At 36.4% G+C, this 21,344-nt stretch overlaps 1 protein-coding gene across 1 annotated transcript in view; it reads right to left on the bottom strand.

Annotated features, from left to right (window-relative positions):
• Positions 1-12,468: 12,468 nt before the first annotated feature.
• LOC136886750 (uncharacterized) overlaps positions 12,469-21,344 on the bottom strand; it is a 275,978-nt gene continuing 267,102 nt past the window's right edge. The window contains exons 22-23 of the mRNA XM_067159555.2: positions 19,688-19,796; positions 12,469-16,211 (exon numbers count right to left, since the gene is read on the bottom strand). Coding sequence (XP_067015656.2) covers positions 14,351-16,211; positions 19,688-19,796 — 1,970 coding nt within the window. The 3' untranslated portion in view covers positions 12,469-14,350. The remainder of the gene's footprint in view (positions 16,212-19,687; positions 19,797-21,344) is intronic.

Genomic DNA, 21,344 nt, shown 5'->3' with positions numbered 1-21,344 from the left:
CAATGTTTTCAAATGAGGAAAAAAGACAAATCCAACCGTAAGATTTCAGGCAGGTATGCTAAAGCTAAAAAAGTAATGCATAAATGGAAGATCAAGCCATTTCACACCTTGTTTATATGTCTAATTTCAGTCTTTGAATAATAACCTTTTAAATAATTCTTCATTCATTTATCCAGAATTGCTTTAGCAACTTCGAAGTTAATATCTCAATACCACTTTCTCTCTAGACGTAATTTATTTATCCATTTCCGTATATACATTTCCATTGATATTTGAATTTAGCGCGATTTGTTCAGGTCAAGTCACTAGGAGCGCCACCGTCGAATTGTCTCCCATTTTCGCAAGGCGAAATCCGTAAGTGTCGTGTATTGTCTCTACTGTATTTGCCTATACCTAGATCAAGCTATACTATACTACTATTATTATGTTATGCTATGTTATGTTATGTTACAGATCTAGCCACCACCGGTAATCAAGCGAGGGAGGATTGAGATAAGAAATACATCACGACGAAGGCAACTCAGCCATAATAAGGGACGACCCAATCCACCCCCGCCCCACGCCAGCGACAAGGGAGTGGACAGATAACCCACCCCTGATATCATTTAATTATGCGATGTACTTGTTTTACAGGACACAAGAGCGGAAGAGAGCGGCCCGCACTCTAAAGTTTTAAATGTATATATGTACAAATTGTTGCAGAGACAAGTGTGTTCCAACAACACCGCATAGAGGGACATCGACAGGCGGAAGAAGATAGCCCCTTGCATTACGTAAGGCTTGGCTTAATTCCCCCCTCTCCAAAAGGAGACTTGTCACCAGGGACCGCTGGCTGCTGGGCAAAGGGACGAACCTGTGGCCCAGAGCCCAGACGCTAGCAGACCCGAGCCGCACCAGGCAGTGACAAGAAGGACTGGTCCCCTTAATAACAGAAAATGGCAAGGAAATGGTTATGTTTGCATGACACACAATCCTAACTAACACAACCTCTGGTCTATCTCCAGCCCACACCCTTGCATGTGTTATCAAAAGAAGTCAGGTTTTACATGTAGGCTCTTTCTTCTTTCTGCCTATGTGGTTTTTCCCTGACCCTTCAATATCATACTTCAACACCATATACTTAACACAATCTCGCCTGGTAACGTGTCTGACATGGACACAGGCAGATACTCCTTGTATCACTTCCCACTCTACCCAGCTATCTCTTTTCTATTTAGAAATTAATAGCATGTCGGAGGCCATGTAGATTGAGTCGATGGTCACGGCGGGGGAGCGGGCTACGGGGGCCCCCCGTATTAAAAAAAAGAAAAAACGTGCTTCGGTACGGAATTCTCAGAAAGACTGTCCTTATAGTTTTCCCAAATTAAGTCAACATAGGTCATTATAATGACGCCAGTATGAATGTCGCGATTAAAAGCAATGCTTATCGTATGAAATATTCGTTAAAATGAAAAACAGCGCATTTTCTCACTTAGCGAAAAGTACTGCGGTGTCGATCTAACAGTTCAAAGTTCCAGAGCTGGAATGACCAAGCTGCAGACAGCCGCGAACACTCCTGTGTAATTATTCCGTTTAAGTGTGCATTCCAATCACTGCCTCAAAGTAGGGATCGAATAGCTGGAATACTATGATGATCCAGTGCGTTACGTACCAGTAGTATCAGAAAACGTATGAACCAGAGGAATGGCATGCTAAAGAAGAGAGAGATCTAACTCCCCACTCCCCACTCCCCAGCTATTTCCCGCCAATATTCAGACAGGCTGTTATACTCGATACGCAGCAGCAATCCCATCTATCGGAGATAAATGGCAGCAGAATACACAAAGCACATCACAACAATGGAGGCCTTCACATTTAGTTTCTTCCGAATCGGGGATATTAGAGCATCTAATGTAAAGTGAGTCGTCCTTTCTTCCACGACTCCCTCTTGTGTTATAATTCAAGCGATCGTTCCTTCATGACATTTTTCTCATTCTTACAATCATCTTCAAAATTTAATCACCATAGTCGGTACGGTAAAACTGAATAAGACACAAATAAACGGAAAATGTATTCTCTATAACTTTTGTTATGTAGTACTTACTAATATGACCAGTAAGATAGGTAATTAAAAATTGAATTTTGGCACCTTCCCCTAAACTACCATTTCAAACAGAGTGAATAAAATTATTTATAGCATAGACTGTAGTTCCGTATTCCCCGACTTTACATAAAATTCTGTTCACCCATTTTCTCGTACCTCGACGCTGGCATGGACTTAGCATATACATATATGAATATCTCTGTTATCACAGCCGGTACGGTAAAATGTATACGGAATAAATGATAGGAAATGTAATAATATATAACTTCAGTTATGTAGTATTTATCGATAGGGCCAATAATAACAAATATTTGTGAATAAAATTTTAGGCCTTCCCCTAAACTACCATTTCACTCAGCGTGAATAAAATTATTTATGGTCTAGATTGTAGCGACTTATTCCCCGACATTATATACCAATTTTCGTTAAATTCTCTTCAGCCGTTTTCTCGTGATGCGCGTGCGTACATACATACCGACAGAGATTACGGAAAATTAAAACGTGCATTTCCCCTTGTTACTATGGTTACGACCGGTACGGAGATATTCTTTTTAAATTCTGGGCAATGTACAGACAATACTCTTGTTTTATTTATATTGAGATAAATTAAAATTCAGAATTGTCTCCAGATGGCTCCTAAAATCTCTAGAAAAGTCACTAGTCATCATTGAAATTCTGTCACTAAATTACTGTCGCCGGGCTGAGTGGCTCAGACGGTTAAGGCGCTGGCCTTCTGACCCCAACTTGGCAGGTTCGATCCTGGCTCAGTCCGGTGGTATTTGAAGGTGCTCAAATACGTCAGCCTCGTGTCGGTAGATTTACTGGCACGTAAAAGAACTCCTGCGGGACTAAATTCCGGCACCTCGGCGTCTCCGAAAACCGTAGTTAGTGGGACGTAAAACAAATAACATTATTAAATTACTGTCAGACTCAATATCTAGCAACTAGTCTCTAGAATTGACCAAAGAGAATGGAATCGACTATACTGATGTGAACGAACACGAACATAGCACGCGAGAACGAGAGATTGACAATCGACATACGTGTCGCGATATACAGGTTTCAATAAACATCGCACATTCGCGCACATTTCTCGCGTTAATTAACATCGATATTTCGTTTGAAAGTGGCCAATGAGCGAAGGAATTCCGGCCACTAGCATAAAAAAAGCTGAAATAGCGGGATTTGAAAACAAATGTTTTCAGTTCACTGAAATATAGGCTAAAATCGGGGGGGGGGGGAAATAGAATAATCGTGAGGCGGGAAGAACTGAAGAACTGTAGAAAATCGGGATTCTCCCGCCTAAATCGGGAAAGTTGGCAGGTATGTACCGCCCATAAGTTGGTAGACTGTCAACCTTTATGTCTCTATCGAAATTCACTCAGAGTATTAAAAACTTCCCATTTTACGACTTTTAATTTTGATGTCTAATCCCCCTCCTTCCCCCGTTATATATCCCCCACAGACCTGGGTACTTTAGTTGTCTATAAATTTTTGTGCCCCCCTTCCCACTTCTTATTCCGAATCGCTGCTACTGCCTATGGGCTGCCAACATTTTTTCCTTTGGCACTCTATCACATTCCTTCACGAGATGTAGAATTTTTATTATTACAGATTATATTTCTATTAACACACTGTCATGATAACTGTAACGAATATATGAAATTCAGGAGCAGGTATAATTCAAGAAAGAAACAGTTAACTTACAAAAATTCAAAATATTTATTTATTTACAAAAAAATCTTCCAGATTTTTTGTCTTCAGCCTTCTCAACTTAAAAATCTAATTTACATTATGTACATAGTACTATTCTTATCTAATAATGTACAAGAGAACCATAGGAAAATGGCTGGTGAAAAAAACACACTTTATGACACATAATCAAATAGGAAACCAGTCTTCTTCTAAGTTCAGTTATTGGAATGAATTCTTTGAGATTCTTCACATACATATACATATATATATACACACATAAAATTCATTTATTCATTCATTCACACATACATACAAAACAGGTGGTGTAAAATCACATTCTTGGCAGTGCAAAATGCAAAAATTTTAGAACCCTAATAAAGGTGGAAATCCACGAACATACTTTATTCCCTCAAGAAAACGACAGTTAACTATTAAAACACTATTTGGTTGGTATGAAGGCAGAATGGAAATATATTCAGGAAAATTATTTCCATAACTATTAGGACTATGTGAAAAATATATATTGGCATGAAATAAATAAATTTCAAAATTAACTAACTTGACTTTGTACCTGTTAGAGAACATTCAGAGCCAAATAATTTTCCTGATTTGCAATCATAGCAGCATCACAAAATTACATAACAACCATCAACAAATTTATCTAACTGTACAAATATAAAGTACAGTATTTAAACACAAACAGTAATTAGGAAATTTTGCAGTTTTATACGAGAGGTGCAAACATCACTTGGTAAGTCAGACCTAATGTGAGCAGAAGTGTAACAAAAATCAATAGATTTCCAAACCGGAACATAAACACCTTTAGCATAGAAGTTCATTTTATCGCATTCTTCCCGATACTTTTAATGTTTCTGAAATCTAGTGTATGACTATCAAAAACGCTAGCGTCATAGCAGAACATATGCGGCAAGAAATAGGTGAGAGTAAACTTTTTGAAGTGGGGTCTTATCCACATTTACTACATATAAATGGGGAAAATATATTTTGAAATATTAAAAAACATTTTCAATTACTTATGAGGACAAGAAAAGTTATAAGCAAGCTCTAGTCCTTAACCCTTTCAGACCTGTTGGTCACAATTGTGTACATTAAGTTTCTACCTCTATAGTTCCCTCATAAGCAATGTTATGAGCATCCAGACAGTTTTAACTTGTTTAGGTACCTCTATTTTAGTAATTCGGAAATTGCTTTTTGCTTTCCAGCGACTTGTTTCTGAACTGCGTAGTATTTATTCTCTTTGGAGGTGTCTGGTTTTCGATGGCCATTACTGCTTCTGTTCTGTGTTGTAATTCCGAAAATTTTCGTTTGTTTACCGCCATTGTAAAGTGATATTGTGTTTCTATGGATACGTATGCAGTGTTTAGTGCAGTTTTAAGAATACAATTAGATTCTTTATTACTTCATTTTATTCGGTAAGTATAATGTACACAATTGTGTACAACCGGACTGTAGTGATGTAAATAAGCAGTGAACATAACTTCCATACGCTTTCGTTTTTGTGCGAAGTTGTATTAGTTTTCAGTGTTTTCTTTCTTTTTATTTCAGAAATATCAATGGCTGTTGGTCAGATTTGGCCTTTCTATATGTTCCTTATTCAGTTTTTGTGCAGTTGGCCTACAAATATGGCTAAGCTTACTACAAGTAAAAATAGTCCTGTATGAAGAGAAAGATATCTTGCCGTGGAGAAAGACTGGGACTCTATTTTAGATATATTGCAAAATGGTGAGGACTTTGATTGTAATTTAGGCCTATCTGGAGATGAAGTCGAGGATGATGATATAACACTTATACAAAGACAAGATCACCTAAAAATAAAACGTCTTGGAGCTGACAAAGTGAGTAGAGATGACGTATCTGCTGACACAATCCCCGAAGATGCACAGGAAGATGAATCTCTGGAGGAATCTGAAAACGTTTTAGGCAGTGGAAACCACACCGGATCATGTGACGCTTATGCCAGAATTTTGTTGACACCTCAAGAATCAATCAGGTGGAAACGAAATCCTTTGAGTTGTATTGTAGAACAATACGAGGCCCCCAGTTTTGAAGAACACAAATTATTGTCACCAATACATTACTATTTAGTTGCATGGCAATAAATACAAAAATATATGCATTCCAGCAAGAAAAAATTATACTTCAAACAGATAACAGCTGATGAATGAGAAATTTTATTTGGTTTACTCATATTGTTTGGCAGTCTGAAATTCCCTAGAATACGCATGTATTGGGATGTAACCCTCAAAGTAAATGCATTTTTAGAAAATATGACACGAGACCGTTTCTTTGAACTGCGAACCAATTTATATTTGGTAAATAATCTTAAAATTCCATCAGACAATAAGGCCAAGTTTTACAAAGTGAGGCCAATGTACACAGCCATTCGTAATCGGTGCAATGAATTTCAGATTGAAGAAAATGTTTGCGTTGATGAAGGAATGATTCCTTTGGGAAGTTTCTGCAAAACAATATGTCAAGGGAAAACCCAACCCTTGGGGAATAGAGATGTTCATGTTGTGTGGAAACAGTGGACTTGTTCATGATTTGATTTTGTATCAAGGAGTCACAACGGAACTAAATGCCACTTTCTGTAAAAAGTTTGGATTAGGCCCTGCTGTTGTTTTGGAACTATCGAAGTAATTGCCAAATGGAAAAGGTCACAAATTATACTTTGACAACTTTTTTCATCGTACCACCTTTTTCAAGCTTTGAAAACAATGGGTATCTATGCGGGAGGAACTGTCCGATGAAACAGGTTTGGAAGAAGCATCCCATTTTCAGGTGATACAACTATAATGAAACAGACCAGAGGTTTTTGTGAAGAAATTGCTAATGCTGATGATCCTACAATGTGTAAATGGGTAGACAATAGACCAGTCGTATTGTGTTCAAATTTTATTGGCAAAGGTACTGTAGATGAAGTTCTACGATGGGTCATAAAGAACAATAAATATGTCACAGTGGAAAGGCCTGAAATAGTGAGAAGATATAATCATGGCATGGGAGGAGTTGATCTATTTGATCAGCTAATAAGCTTGATTTTGCGATCGTCCAAAGTTGGCTTGAATATAGATGAGATGCAGAAAACTTGGGAATTCCGAAGAGACAGCAACTGGACCTTCTTTACTTCCGTATCAAAGGTAGAAGGTGGACTGAATGGTTTCTGGAAGAAAGAAAGGACGTCATTCTGAAGATGGAGTTGCTTCAGAGTTGCAAGTTGTACCAAGAAGAAGAGGAGAATTACGCCCTGCTCGGGAAATACACTATGATTGATTGATTGATTGATTGATTGATTGATTGATTGATTGATTGATTGATTGATTGATTTATTTCTGCATGATGATGGAGCTCCAAGCCGTCGCAAATGTCCAAAATGCGCGGGCCGGTTAAGGATTCAGTATAGGAAGTATAAAGTGCATCTCTGTCTCCAAAAGGACAGAATTTGTTTCCTGCAGTTCCACACAAAACTGTAAATGTGTGTTCAAACATTGTTTTCTAGTTTCTGTCTATTGTTCATTGTAGTTATGTTCAAGAGCTAGCTAATATTTGACTCATTTGACTTATGCTGTGTAAGTTTCATATGATGTTTTATGATGCTTGAGTCCCGATGTACACAATTGTGCACATTAATTATCTCTGAAACTGTAGGTCACATCAAAAAAAATTTTGAACAAAATATGATCAGAACACTCTCCTGAATTAAAAAATCAAGTCAAATATTTTTATTTTATTTAAAAGAAAATTCAGGACTGAAAGGGTTAATCACTGGAAACTGAGATTTCTATGAGTGAAAGAGGCTAACAAGTGGTCAACAGACTGTCAAGTGAAAGGAGATAAAAAAAGAAGATTATGTTAGGCTTAGATCAGAATTTTTAAATCCATGATACATACAGCTACAATGTGAGAACCCTCCCGGAAAAGTGATACCAGTGATGATGATGATGAATGCCATGCCTCTGAAAACTGTAACAGAGTAAAAAATGTTGTTTCTAAACATTAAATCGAATCACTCACTTATGGAGAAATTTTTTTTCTACCGATCTCAATTGCTATATGAAATGGATAGTTGTTATACAAAGAACCATGTCGTCTTATTTAGGAATAAAAATAGGCCTGCATTTGAATGAAAGGAGGATATATGATGATGGGCAACTGGAGGACACAGTGGTAAACCTGCTGGGAATACATATTTAAATGAATATTCTTGCCTAATTATGACACTGTTTATGAGGTCTTCCACATCTACAACTACATCGCACCCTCAGAAATATACTGTCTTAACTCTCAAAAGTTGAATTTTGTGGTAGATGCACATTAAATTAAAAACTGCTATTTCATCCTCTATCAACACTAAAACTGTCGTCATGCTATGCCATTTTATGACACAAACAACAGTTTTAAGGTTTTGTAAATGTGTAGAGGTACATATTCACATTAATAAATAATAAAAATGAAGGTTCACCTATTCAATACCATTGAATATGATGTCAAATCACTTGTTTGTCAATACGGATCATGATGAATTTTATATTGTACTAGGTACATACTGATAAACTGTTAGTCCATTACGACAGTCTTCCTGTAAAATATCTATACTGTTGAATGTAGTAATTGAAGTTACTACAGTTTTGCTGTTAACAACATATGTTTTCACTGTTGGTGAGCTTAGCCTACAGCTGTTTCATTTTACTGGAGTATTTATTTGCACACTACAAAGTTGGTTTGGTAGGCTCAGATAATCACAGTCATATACAGTCTTTTCAAACAAGAAGTCACTATCCGCACGTCCAAATACGTGGAAAATACCTAGATGGTAGCCTTTCAATTTCTGAAATGTACAGGCTATACAAACCAAAACAAAGAAAACAAGCCCTTTGCAAAGAAGAACACTTACCCATGTGTGTTCAGCAACAAATTTAACCTGAGCTTTGCATACCTAAGAAAGTTCAACGTATAGTATGTGAAGCATATAACACTGACGTCAGTACATTAAAGGAGAAGTTAGAAGAAAGTTATCAGAATTGCATCAAAAAGATGAGAGTTAGCAAGAAATACTAAAAAGAAAAAAAGCTGATGTAGAGAAAACATGTAGGGATGGCCATGTCAAACTATACAATTTTGATTAGCAATTTTTACTTTAGATACTACAGGTGGTGACCCATCAGTATTTTAATTAATATAAGTGACAACTAAAATGTGCAAAAGTTTCATAATTTTTGACAATACTACCAAAAAGTAGGTTACTGTTACCTTTGGAATGAAGCACCTGATAAGAAAGAGGCAACAGAAAATGCATCGTGTCTGTATGAATACCTCAAATCCATTGAGTGTTAGAATATTGTATTTGACAGTGATAATTGCCCTGCACAGAACAAGTTCCTAGCAACAATGAACCTGTATACAGTGGATAACATCCTAAATTTATAAACCATCATACGCAAGTATTTAATTTTAGGACAAACTCAAATTTGGAGATTCTACACATTCTTGCACAGAGAAACAAATGAAAAGAGCTTTCAGTGTATGTGCTTATGCAGTGGACTGGTATGAAACAATGTGCAAAGAAAACAGGGACACCCATCAGGTCAGAGAAATGTACTGCAATGAATTCCGTGACTTCAAGAAATTCACTGAGGAAATGGGTAGCAACTACACAGTGAATGATAGAGCTAAAACAGTCAAATGGAATGAAATTAGAGTGAATGACGTTGAAAAGGGTTGGAAGTACACTGTATTTTACAGGACAGACTTTGAACCTGAAGAGTTAAATTACTTTCATATTAGGCGCCGTCAAAGGGGGTGAACGTCAAGTGGAAAACACACGTACATACGTATCTCGGCTGAAAAGAAGAGAGACCTCACGTTGTTATGCGATGGAAATATAAATACCTAGAGTGTAACATGACTTATCAATCACTGCCAATCTCACAAAAAGGGATATAACATTTCTAACAAAGGAAGTGATTCACAGGAAGATGAGTAATGTGCACGTTGATGAATAATGAACGCTAACTACATTGTATAAAATGCTGAATAAGTAGGTTTTTGTTCAAGTTAATGTTTATAATTAATATGTACTCTAATTTCACTGCACTGTATTCCGTTTCAAGTGTCATTTCATTACACCAGTTTTAAATCTTACGATACTATACATTATTTTATAATATCTTACTACTACATACCTAGGATGTATGAATTCTACAATTGTCACTAACAACTCTTTATTCAAATCCCAAGATGTCTCAGCTCAGTTCTGTGCATTTTCTACCATACTGCTGTAATTTTTCATTTTCACAATATACCAATACTTAAACTGTCTTAACTACTGTTAGTTGTTTATTGTATGCCAATTTGTGTACAATAATGCTAAACAGTTACATCGCTGGACCCCCCCCCCGAATTGATACAGGAGTGTGTAGAAAACAAACCAGTGTCTCTTTGAAAATCCTGAATGTTGAAATGTGTTTTAATCTTTGAAATTAAATCAGTGATATGGTAGTCGCGACAGTATTATTCTGAAGGTGTGATATATAATGGATAATTGTTATAGAAAGAACTGTTGTCTGATTTACGAATAAAAATTGATCTACATCAGAATGAATGGAAGATGTGTCTAGGATAAAATTCACTTAGTGTCACTGTGAAGGTCAACGGCACAGAGATGGAGGAAAGAGGAAATCCTGGTTACGCTTTTATTCTCCGTGAAGAAATCTATGGATTTAAAAACTTCACTCCGTTCCAGAAGCACGACAAACAGATAGCATTTGAGTCTTCATAAATTTAAAATATTCCTCTAGTTGTGGTAAACACAGCTGGATCCACACTACATTTGTCTTACATCAAGATTGAAGCAATGAATATTCTAAACATGGATTTTTATTGCAATTACCGATTGTATTTTATCTCATTAAGATTTTATGTATCAGTGTTTTTGTATATGTCTTTAATCCTTATGTTATTTTAAACTGAAGATGACCTCTAGGCTAGGTCAAAATGTCCTACTACGTAGCTGTGCAGGCAGACCATTTATTAAATGGCAAATTTGTATTGCATAGGTGGACTTACTACAATTAAATTATTTTTAGAATTTTATGCTAGATATTTGAAGTCAATACGGAACCAGAATGAAGTTCATGACTTGCAAGATGTATGACGAAGGGGAACTGGAGAATATAATGGTAAATATTCTGTTTTAATTTAGCTTCTTGCCAAATTATGACACTACTCGTGAGGTCTTCCACACATACAACTGTAAAAAGATAATGGTAGTCAACATAACCTGAATAAAAATGGATTTATACAATCAGGACTATGCTTAGAGCCAATAATCAGATCTCAAGCCAGAGTTTACTTGAGATACAGTGGCCAGTTCCTTTCTCTGCTCTTGTCTAGCAAACAGCATATGCCTACCCATCCAAGTGATGACCATGCCCAATGTTGCTTATTTCCAGAGCATAATGGCAGCAAAAATTATGCATACGAACTTTTATCACTTGACACTGCAAGTGGAAAAAAAAAAAAAAAAAGAATTGCAAAAAATAACTGCAATACAATGGGGGCTGTGTATAAGTAGTGTCACCCCAAGTATGCCATTTTGGTCTCATCAGTTGGACTACACGCCTTACAAAAACAATCTGTCACTGCTGAGCAGTGCCTTGGGAAGACACGTTAAAAATATATTTAAAAGAAAAAAACAACCTTGGTGCTTCAGCCCTGATGGGCCTTGGCCTACCTCAGAACTCAAGGCCTGCCCATTACAAGGCGAGGCATGAATCAGCATGACAAATCCTCTCTGCCATTATTACCGACTTTCTAGACTGCGGCTGCTATTTTACCATCAGATAGCCCCTCAAATGAGTGTTATAGCAGAAGTTGCTAGTTAAATAGCTTCTGTACCTAGGTCTAACTTATCAAGAAATATCTGAAGCATTCACACCTATAGCTTACAATTCGTGGAATGTTGACAGATAATGATAAAATTCAAGCATTAACAAATTAACAACCAGATAATATTCCCTATAACAATACATTCTCACAGATATATTACAATACTGAACTTCAACTCACGTTTGCACTCCTCTTTTGAAAGAGAACTTGTGAAGTCATAAATGAAAAAGATTTGCACTCAGTAGGCAGAAGATCTGTGTATCAAGTGAAACTCCTGTTCAATATTTTTTTTTGGAGAATTCTCCTTGCAGAGCAATATATTTTGATAACAGCACTATTCCCCCCCCCTCCCCCCACCAAAATAAAGCTCCAATAAAAAAAATGGATCAAAAAATACTGACTCCCACCATAATCAAGAAATACTACAAGTCAAGAAGTCCTAATACAAAGCAAATTTAAAATTATATTCCAGTTCTCAAATACTGAATATAAATGTGTTATTAATTTTGAAATATTATGCATATTTTGTAAATGCTTTGAAGATCTTGTAAAACAATCACCTAGTGTTAAAAGAGAGAGAGAGGACAGTCTAATGTAAATCAACTAGAGCCATTTACACAAAATTTTCTTCAATTAACTATCAAACAAAAACTGTACAATTTTATGACATGAAAGTACAAAAACATCAAGTAAGAGAAACAACTACCCATAAATTTGCGGATAGAAATTTAAATAAAATCAGAAAATATTTTAGAAAGCAACTAATGAACATAATTCACCGATAAAATAATTTCACTAGAGAGCTTAAAAAAAAATCACCACTTCCCAAACTCTTTCCAAATACGTTGGTAGAACAAATGGTTCCTAGCTGGCTCATAATACATGTATCATTCTGCAGAAGATGCAGAAATTGTAAGATTTCTTGCCAAACTGTTGGAAAATATTCAACTTAAGAGTAAGGAATGTAATAAAATCCTTCCACCAGAAACATACTCCGTAATCTAATTGTTCTTTTCACTGGTGACACCACCTGATAAGACTGTTATACATTCCAAATGAACTGGCTATTAAACCTGAATGTATAAACAGAGGTTTCACAGCTAAAGAAGAAAACTAAATAATTTGTCTTCCTATTTCATCCCGTGTAAGAGAGTACGTAAAATAAATCACAAGTTCACTTTCCAAGTTCAACTGTCCTATATATTTAAAGAAACAGAAATATCACAATTACTTCTTATTGAAACTCATCACTTTCTCTTTGGTACAGAATTAAGTTACCTTAATACCATAATAATAATATTACTATTATTAATTAAAAATAGGATTATATACATATTCACAATAAATATTTAAACAAACAAAATTATTTACAATTAAGAAGAAGAAAGGTGGGCAACACTAAAATATGGTTGTCATACGAGGCAAGTACAGAAGTTATCACACAAGAACTAAACTTTCAACTTTTCTATCTAAGTTGAAGAATAGGTCAGGTTCACTTTGTGCTGAAGCACATTAAAAAAAGATTGTGTCCTTTCTTAAATTTCCATTCACTGATTTAAAAGCTACAGTAAAATTCAGCTTTAAATAGTTTAGTAGAATTCTACACCACCAGACGGAAAGTGTGGTAAGGTAAGTCAATTTTTGACGCCAGTTCTAGACATTCCCAGGTGTGTTGACCACAATACTAAAAAACTCATGATGGAAGTTTCCTGTCAAGAATGAAAATTACTGTTAAAACTCCAAAGATTCTACTTGACTTAAATTCTTCCCTTCTCTCCTCCACATATATAGAATATTCCAAAATAATTAGATTATGTTAGTTTTACAATCCTCAATTCTGTCCTTGCTCTTTTCTCAGTTACTTTTCATTTTTGAAGCACCGTTTCAGAAAAAATTCATTGGTACTCTGTCATTTACGGCAGGCAACCTCAAGAGTTTGAGGAAGGATAATTAAATAAATAAATAAATAAATAAATAAATAAATAAATAAATATTATTATTATTATTACTGAATGGCAGGAGAATAAGGTATGAGGTCTGTAAACACATTTGTATTACTGTCGTCACTGCAGTATTACTTCTACTGAAGTAACAAGCATTGTTATCAGGCCTTTCTCGTTCTCTTTATCCCAATTTCTACACTAATGTGTATGTCTCTATAGTACCTTTACCTATGTAAGATACCTTTCTCATTTGCCTTTGTAAACTTGATGATGCATTTTTTCTCTTATTCCCAGCAAAAGTTGAATACAATTATCAGTACTACAAACCCAGAAAGGATTGATTTTGATCACAAATAACAAATCACCTACCACATCTTCCCACTGATGGCAAAACTGATCACTTAACTTCGGCACATGCATCATATACATCCAAGGATTCCAAACCTGCATGTAAGCTAAGCAGCTTTTGGTCCACCTTCCATCTTTTGGATATAGGCTATTCTAACACAGACATTCACAAGGAAATGTAGGATTCATTCTATAAAGTTAATGCGTCGATTACTTTTTCTCGATATTTTCAAAAAACTATAATACATAGATCAACGAGTACCTAATACGTTTATACAAGTCGTTTTCATAGCACCATTGCAATCACCTTAAGATTGTTTTAATATTGTGTTCCATGTAACAACCTCAGATATTTCAAATTGACCACCAAGGATCATGATCTCCTCATGGTCAACATACTGTACTTCATGTCGAACACACGCACTGTAGGGTTCAAGTCCCATATTTGCGTTAAAGTGGCACAATTTACAGTCACCATCTGCCCAGAATAGGAAAGTAATGTGGTGAGTCGAGATAAATCAACTGGATCTGGACGTGTCCCGTAATAGGAGAACTCTTCTCTTATTTCAGACGTTGAAGGCATCTCACTATCACTATCTTCAGGTTCACTCTGTTTTGGAGTTACCCTAATGTTCACCCCATAGGATAGAGGGTTTGTAGACTTACGAGCTACAGCATGGTACCTACGATTACCCATTACGGCTGCTTGGGACGATAAAGTAGTCGATTTACGAGCAATGGCTTTCTTTACCACAGGACTCTGTGGTACCACAGGAGAAGTATTCAAACTCTGTTCTGGTGATGTCTGTCCACGAGTATCAACCAGTCTGATCTGCAACTTAAGAGCTTTTATCTCCTCCTGTGCTGCTTTATCGGTAATTATATTATCTGGATCATCAGGATGAACCTCTGGATGAGAATCCATGATATGGGCCCTAGTCTTGGAAGGAAAGGCAAAACCTTGATTACACAAAGTACACTTGTAAGGTTTAGCATGCCTGGCAATGTGTTCATAAACTGTACCATATTTCAAAGCCGTGTACTGACATTTTGGACATTCATAAGCAGTTCCCTTGGCTAGTTTGTACGGAGTCTTTTCTGGAGTATCAACCACTTTAATAATATTAGATGGCAAGTGAGAATGGTATACTTTATGGTGAACTGAAGCTTTCTCTTCATCCATAGCATCTTCATTACAATACCCACATTTAAATTTCAGTTCCAAAGACGATCCTGCAGCTGATTCACTGGAACTTAAACCGTCGTCCTTCATACTTACTATAGATGATTTTGTAGATTTGAACTGATCAGTATTTTGAAGCACTGCCTTACTCTCAGAGCGACTCAATCCTGGCACTTTGATATGATCTACCTTGAAGTCAAGCCCAGGATGCTCCACTCTGTGATGTTCTTCAAGCATCTCCATACTTCCACGAATTTTACAGTACATACAAATATATGCATTCTTACCAACAACACCTTTACGAAAGTTTTCCAAGTCTAGTTCCTTGTACCTGAAGGGCTGATTAACTTCATTTGGATTTCTTACTTTATGACTTTCTTCCCAATGACGATGAATGAGCATTAACGATTTCCCACTCATGCTACAATAGAAGCAACGGAATACTCTGGGGGTACTTGAAAGAGTAGTAGTCTCCCCACCTGCTTCACTGGCATCTGAGTTTTGTACACTTGTCTCGGCCGGCTCTGATCGCTTCTCTTCTGTGCTGGAGTCCGTAACATTAGTTGAACTTTGTTGTTGTGAACTACTCTTCCGTCCGCATCGTACTGGTCTAATTTCTGGATTTTGTGGCAGGCTTCGTTCCACTACATTAATAGTTTTGTCAGGATGAGCTTTCATGGAATGCTTCTTAACTTCATATTCACGCACGGCATCGAAATCACAATGTCCACACGCGAATGGTTTTTGTACCCAATGTCGCATCTCATGACTACGCAGATCAGAGGAGTTCTTGCAACGGTATTCACAATATCTGCACTTCCCACTCACATCTGCATCTCCTAATCCATCAGTAGAAGCTGAACTTGTCCGTGTCCGCTGTTTTGTTCTAGTTTGAGGTTTGATCCCCCAGGCCTGCTCCCAGTACTCAGGACTTAAATGAGAATCCTTGTTCATGACAATACTCTCAGGTAGGTCACCATGTTGGGACCGAGTGTGTAGAGTTATGGAAAGTGCTGAGGATGCAGAAATACCACAGTATCCACAGGAATACCTGAAAATGAAAAATCACCACTTAATTATTTATTGAAGGGACTTGTGATAAAGCATAGAGAAGTACAGCAGAAATACAGATCACAAGATAATTTAAGGGTAAGAAGAACTGAACCTGCCTGGTAACTGGCACTTTGCACATCAAAAATGATACAGTAAAACATCACAACAATGCACTGCTTCAATTTATATGAAAACTTACAATACAGAAATAAAAAGCATAAATAATTATAATGTAAAGCATCAAATTTTGCAACTTTATACCGTATTTACTTGCATAATTTTCTCACTATTTTAGCTATTTATAACATAAAAAAATAGAGGACAGGAAACTTATGCAAAATCGATTTTCAATCTAAAATACCAATGGAATTCCACCAATTTTTCTGTATGGTCCTTTGCAATCACTGGCATACACAGATGTCCTCCTTCGCAGAGAAAGGTTATTCCCCTTCATGAATCTACACAACCATCCTCTGATTGCTTTAAACTATTTCTTTTCTTTGCATCTCTGATTCCTTTAACTGTAGCATTTCATACAAAACTGAACAGCTGTCTTTTCTTAATCCAATCTCATATTTTAAGTCTTTTGTTCAATGTTTGCATACCGGCCTGATTTTGGTCCCTGAAAATATAAGGCTGTCTTCCTGGCATACTATAACTGTCATTTTTATTTATGCCAGTAGTGCACATCTGATGGGTGTACACAAAACAGCACGATTGCCACTATTTTCTGTTAATGTAATCACTGTTAATTTAAACTCTGCTTCGTAAACTCCTGTTTTTCTTTACCAGTCATTAACTATGTAAAAATAATTGGTACAGAGATCATATATGATACAGAACAGGTGCATGCTTCCCACGTAATTTCTACCAACATACTAGCAATGCGTGTATAGATGAACATTGTGTGTAGCTCGTCGAGCTGAGCAGTCTCATTACTGCAGTGTTGCCACTTGCGCTTCTCAGTTGCTAGCAGCCATTGAAAACAATAGGGTTATGGCTAAACGGGCATTGTAAAACATAACAATTTTATTTTTTCTTCAGAAATGAACGTAACATTTTATTCCATTCACCCTAGCTAGACTGCATGTTAAACGATGCAGGTTTCGGAACGTACCAGCTACACGATGTATTTTTAACGTAGTTACCTTTGTTGTACGGTCTCTGTGCAGACCATCATTCATTTTCGAAGAGGTTAAGTGTTTTGAAGCGTCATAATGGAATTAAGCATAACATCAAAAGCAACTGTTCCATTATTGAGTGTCAGATAGCTTCGTGAATAGCAGCAGAGAAAGCGGTGGATATGTCGAATGACTCATAAGTTATGAATTTCATTATGATCCATATTGACAACTGATCACTATCAAAGGGTAGAGAAGGGTCCAACTACTCAATACCATTAGCTTGTAGTGTCCTATATAACTGGGACTAGTTTCGACACCACATACATTGGGTCATCTTTGGCCACGATCTAATTGGAAAACATTATGCTCACATATAACCATTAATAAAGAAAACAATCCGGTATGTCTCACTTACAAATCTAAATTTGAAACATTGATTAAGTCCGAAAACACATCCAAAATTGATACCAAATGACACATCAAAACTGCTGCGGTTGGTGCCGAACTATGTCGTTGCTCCCACAGGAGTTGATCTGGGAGTTGGCATAGTCGAGCCACTTAATTTATAAATCATGTTTTGTTGAATAGTAATATGGGTAATGGTTTGTATGTAGCTTGAAGGGGAACATTCATAACTTGAATGAGTATTCCTTTTCATCACATGTAGTGATCTATTGTTTAATTTGGTTTGAAGTGAATGTCCCTATGTCCCTTGGAAATTGTATGCACTTGGCATGGACACCAACACCAGACTGACTGTTGAGAGAGAGCAGGCGTATACCTGTGACGAGGCAAGTGGCTGAGTGACTGAAGAAGATAACAATATACAAACTCATTTAAAGATTTGTTATGAAGGAAGCCACACTATACAGAGTTAACTTAATGCACCTTTGAAGTGGATTATCAGTAACCGCCCTCTGCCCGCGAGAAAAATTTCTAGTCAAGTCCAAAGCATGCTCCTCCCTTCTCGATAATCACACCCCGTTTGCCCTTCCCTCTAGCAATCTATTCGAAAGTATATCATATTACACAATAACATTTGCACACAACGTGTTAGTTCTGTGATAAAACATTCCTCGTAGCTTGTTTCTCACGCAGCAGCTGCTTTTCAGTGCAGTTTTTCTTGAAGCATCCTTCCCACTGTGATGACATTTTCGTCTTTTGAACCATAAGCGATTCCAGTGCAGATGTGCTTAATGTAGGCCTCACTTCTTTCTCAATCTTTCTGTCAACTGTCAGGTACATTTTAACACAGCAAATACATCATTATTGAAGGAATTATAGTGGAGAACAGCAGTGCCTGAGCTGCTTCATTCACAATGAATTTTACAACACTTATAGGTAGCAAAAAGAAGTCACGATCGAATAAGTATTGTTGCCAAGGTACAAGCATTGAAACGAGGACGATTTAGGAGAAATGTTCAATCCTTTCGAGCCTTTTCCTTCTTCTCCTTTTTTCGGTACAAAATTATTTTTTCTGATGTCACCTTTTCCGTAATAATTTCCCCTTTGACCGTAATCCTGTAATCGTGAGGTAAAATCCATAATAATTACGGACAATCCGTAATAGTTGGCACCTCTGCTTAATGTAACAGACTGAAAAGCTTTGAAGCTGCATTACACTTGAATAGAGTGTACTATTCGTACTATCATTGACTGTACAGTATGAATGGAGTTTTGTATCTGAATATACTTCCAGAATCTTTTGAAACATGTCACTAGAAAGAGATGTGAAAATACTTCAAAACAAATTATACTGAAAGATGAAATCACGTGAATTTTAAAAATGTCATTCTCCAGTATACTATGCTACATTTAAAATAGCCTCCTCTCCATAAATAGTTCAGTTCTAGTTCAGAAGGGGCGTATTCTATGGTTTACCTGTGATTACATAAATTAAATAAGGTGTTAAATGGTCAATGAATATGCATGTTCCTTTTAATACTTCGTGCTAATCATGTGAGGAAACAGACCTCTTCCCTGATTATAAAACTTTGTAGAGTAAATTTAGCGGCCCCTGTACCAACGGCCATTTTTAAAATTTTCTTTTTCTAGAAGAACAACTGGTGGCCACTTCAGGCAGGTTGTGCTGCACATGAACATGAAGGCTTGGATATTGAGGGGGAAGAAAAAGTAGCATTTCTTACAAACAAATGGGCCGTAAGTCCCTATCATGCCTGTGAAACAAATTATCCTCATATATAATGAGATTTTACTGATCTGGAATTGGTTCTCAAAATAGAAAGAATTCACTTCTTAATTAAACAGACTAGCATCATATACTGGACTTTTGTTCTAAAAAGGAAAGGGAAAAAAAAAATCAGTTTACTAAGTTTACCAATGTACTTACCCTCCCATCTTGAGATGAGCGTAGCGAATGTGCATTTTCAGACCCCGGATCTGGGAAAACTCCTGGGAGCATTGTTTACAAACGAATAGGCCTTTAGTCTCCGTTGTGGCTGTAAAATAAATTATCCTCATAAATAAACAAAATCACCAAAGAACAAGTTAAAGAAGAACAGTACTTATCAATGAGCACCAAAACTTAAAATGTAATTAAAGACATGGAAAGTATAGAACAAGTGATGAATAAAGTAATAGGAAATCAGATTGGAACACATATTAGGATAAATACAATGACAGAGAACAATGAGGGAAGAGTCTATTAATGTAGAGATGGTAGAGTACGAAGATATGGTGAACATGCTTGTGCTTTAGTGTTTTTTATGACTGTCTCTTTCTCTTCTTTCTCTTGCTCCCTCTTCCCTCACTGACCTGTCATTATAAGCATTTAGAAAGGAACAAACATGTCAAATCAAGTCATGTGCAGAGAGATAGGAATATGAAAAGGGACAAACAAGAGAACAAACTCAAAGCAGAAGAGAAGAAAATCCAGATGTAGAAGCACTGTAAGAAGTACAGCAAGCATATGATTGAAAAGAATGATAAATTTAAACACATTTCTAATGACATGGAATTAATACATTTGGCCAAAAAGGGAAAATTCATGAATGTTTTAAAATGTTTAGAAATTTACCTTGCTCAAAAAAATCACTTTGAATCAAGTTTGAATGAAAGAAGTACAGATGAGAACCCATTATATAAACTAGCGTTTAATAATTTAAAGAAAAGAAAAAGAAAAAGATAAAACCTGAAGATCTTAAATTTATTTAGGTATTCTCATTCAACATCATCTAAATAATAAAACTGTATGTAATGATAATTTTCATAATATTTCACTAATGTTTATTCATTCACTGATATGGTGAATTATGATATAATACTTCTTTAAATTTTGGACTAAAAAAACCAAATAGTGCTATTTTGTTTTCATTCTTTGAATGAACTTCACTGATGAAGGGAATGTACTACGTTCTTGAAACAGGTATGAATAATTTTCAATGACAAAAGTGTATCGACAAGGTGGTCCAAGCACATACTATTTTAAATACTTTTTAATACCCTGATGATTATGTGCCCACTATCCCACATATCATCCTATTTTTTTCTCATGTCCCTGCACATATCATATATAAAGCCTTCATACATTACCCTGTACATTGTACTTGAATCCCGCTTATTACACTCCATCCCTGGAATATTTTCCGTTCAGTTTTGGCAATGTTTCAGAGAAAAGTGACATTTTCATTACTGGATCCACCAAGGGCCATCCAGCTGAAGAGTAGTCCACCCTTTACTTGCTAATTTTGCAATGTACTGGTCCCGTTACTTGCGCTCTTGTAGAGAACAATATCATGGCCACCAATTAGTTACTCCTTCATTCTCACTCACATCTTACTTACGGAAAACTTTGCTTTTCATCTTTATGTTGTCCGTCATTGGTGTACTGGAAAGTGTGTGATTAAAATGAGAATTAAACTCACTTCAGAAATTCTTGAAATAGATGAACCAAACCCCTTGACGCAATGACCTCGAAAGGCTTATTGCCTACGAAGTGACCCCTGCTCAGCCCGAACACCTGCCTATCACATGGTGCCATGTGGTCA

This window comes from Anabrus simplex, chromosome X (genome assembly GCF_040414725.1).
Source record: "Anabrus simplex isolate iqAnaSimp1 chromosome X, ASM4041472v1, whole genome shotgun sequence".
Lineage (NCBI taxonomy): Eukaryota > Metazoa > Arthropoda > Insecta > Orthoptera > Tettigoniidae > Anabrus > Anabrus simplex.
The sequence above is the reverse complement of the archived record's forward strand: the minus strand, read 5'-3'. Positions and strand labels throughout refer to the sequence as shown.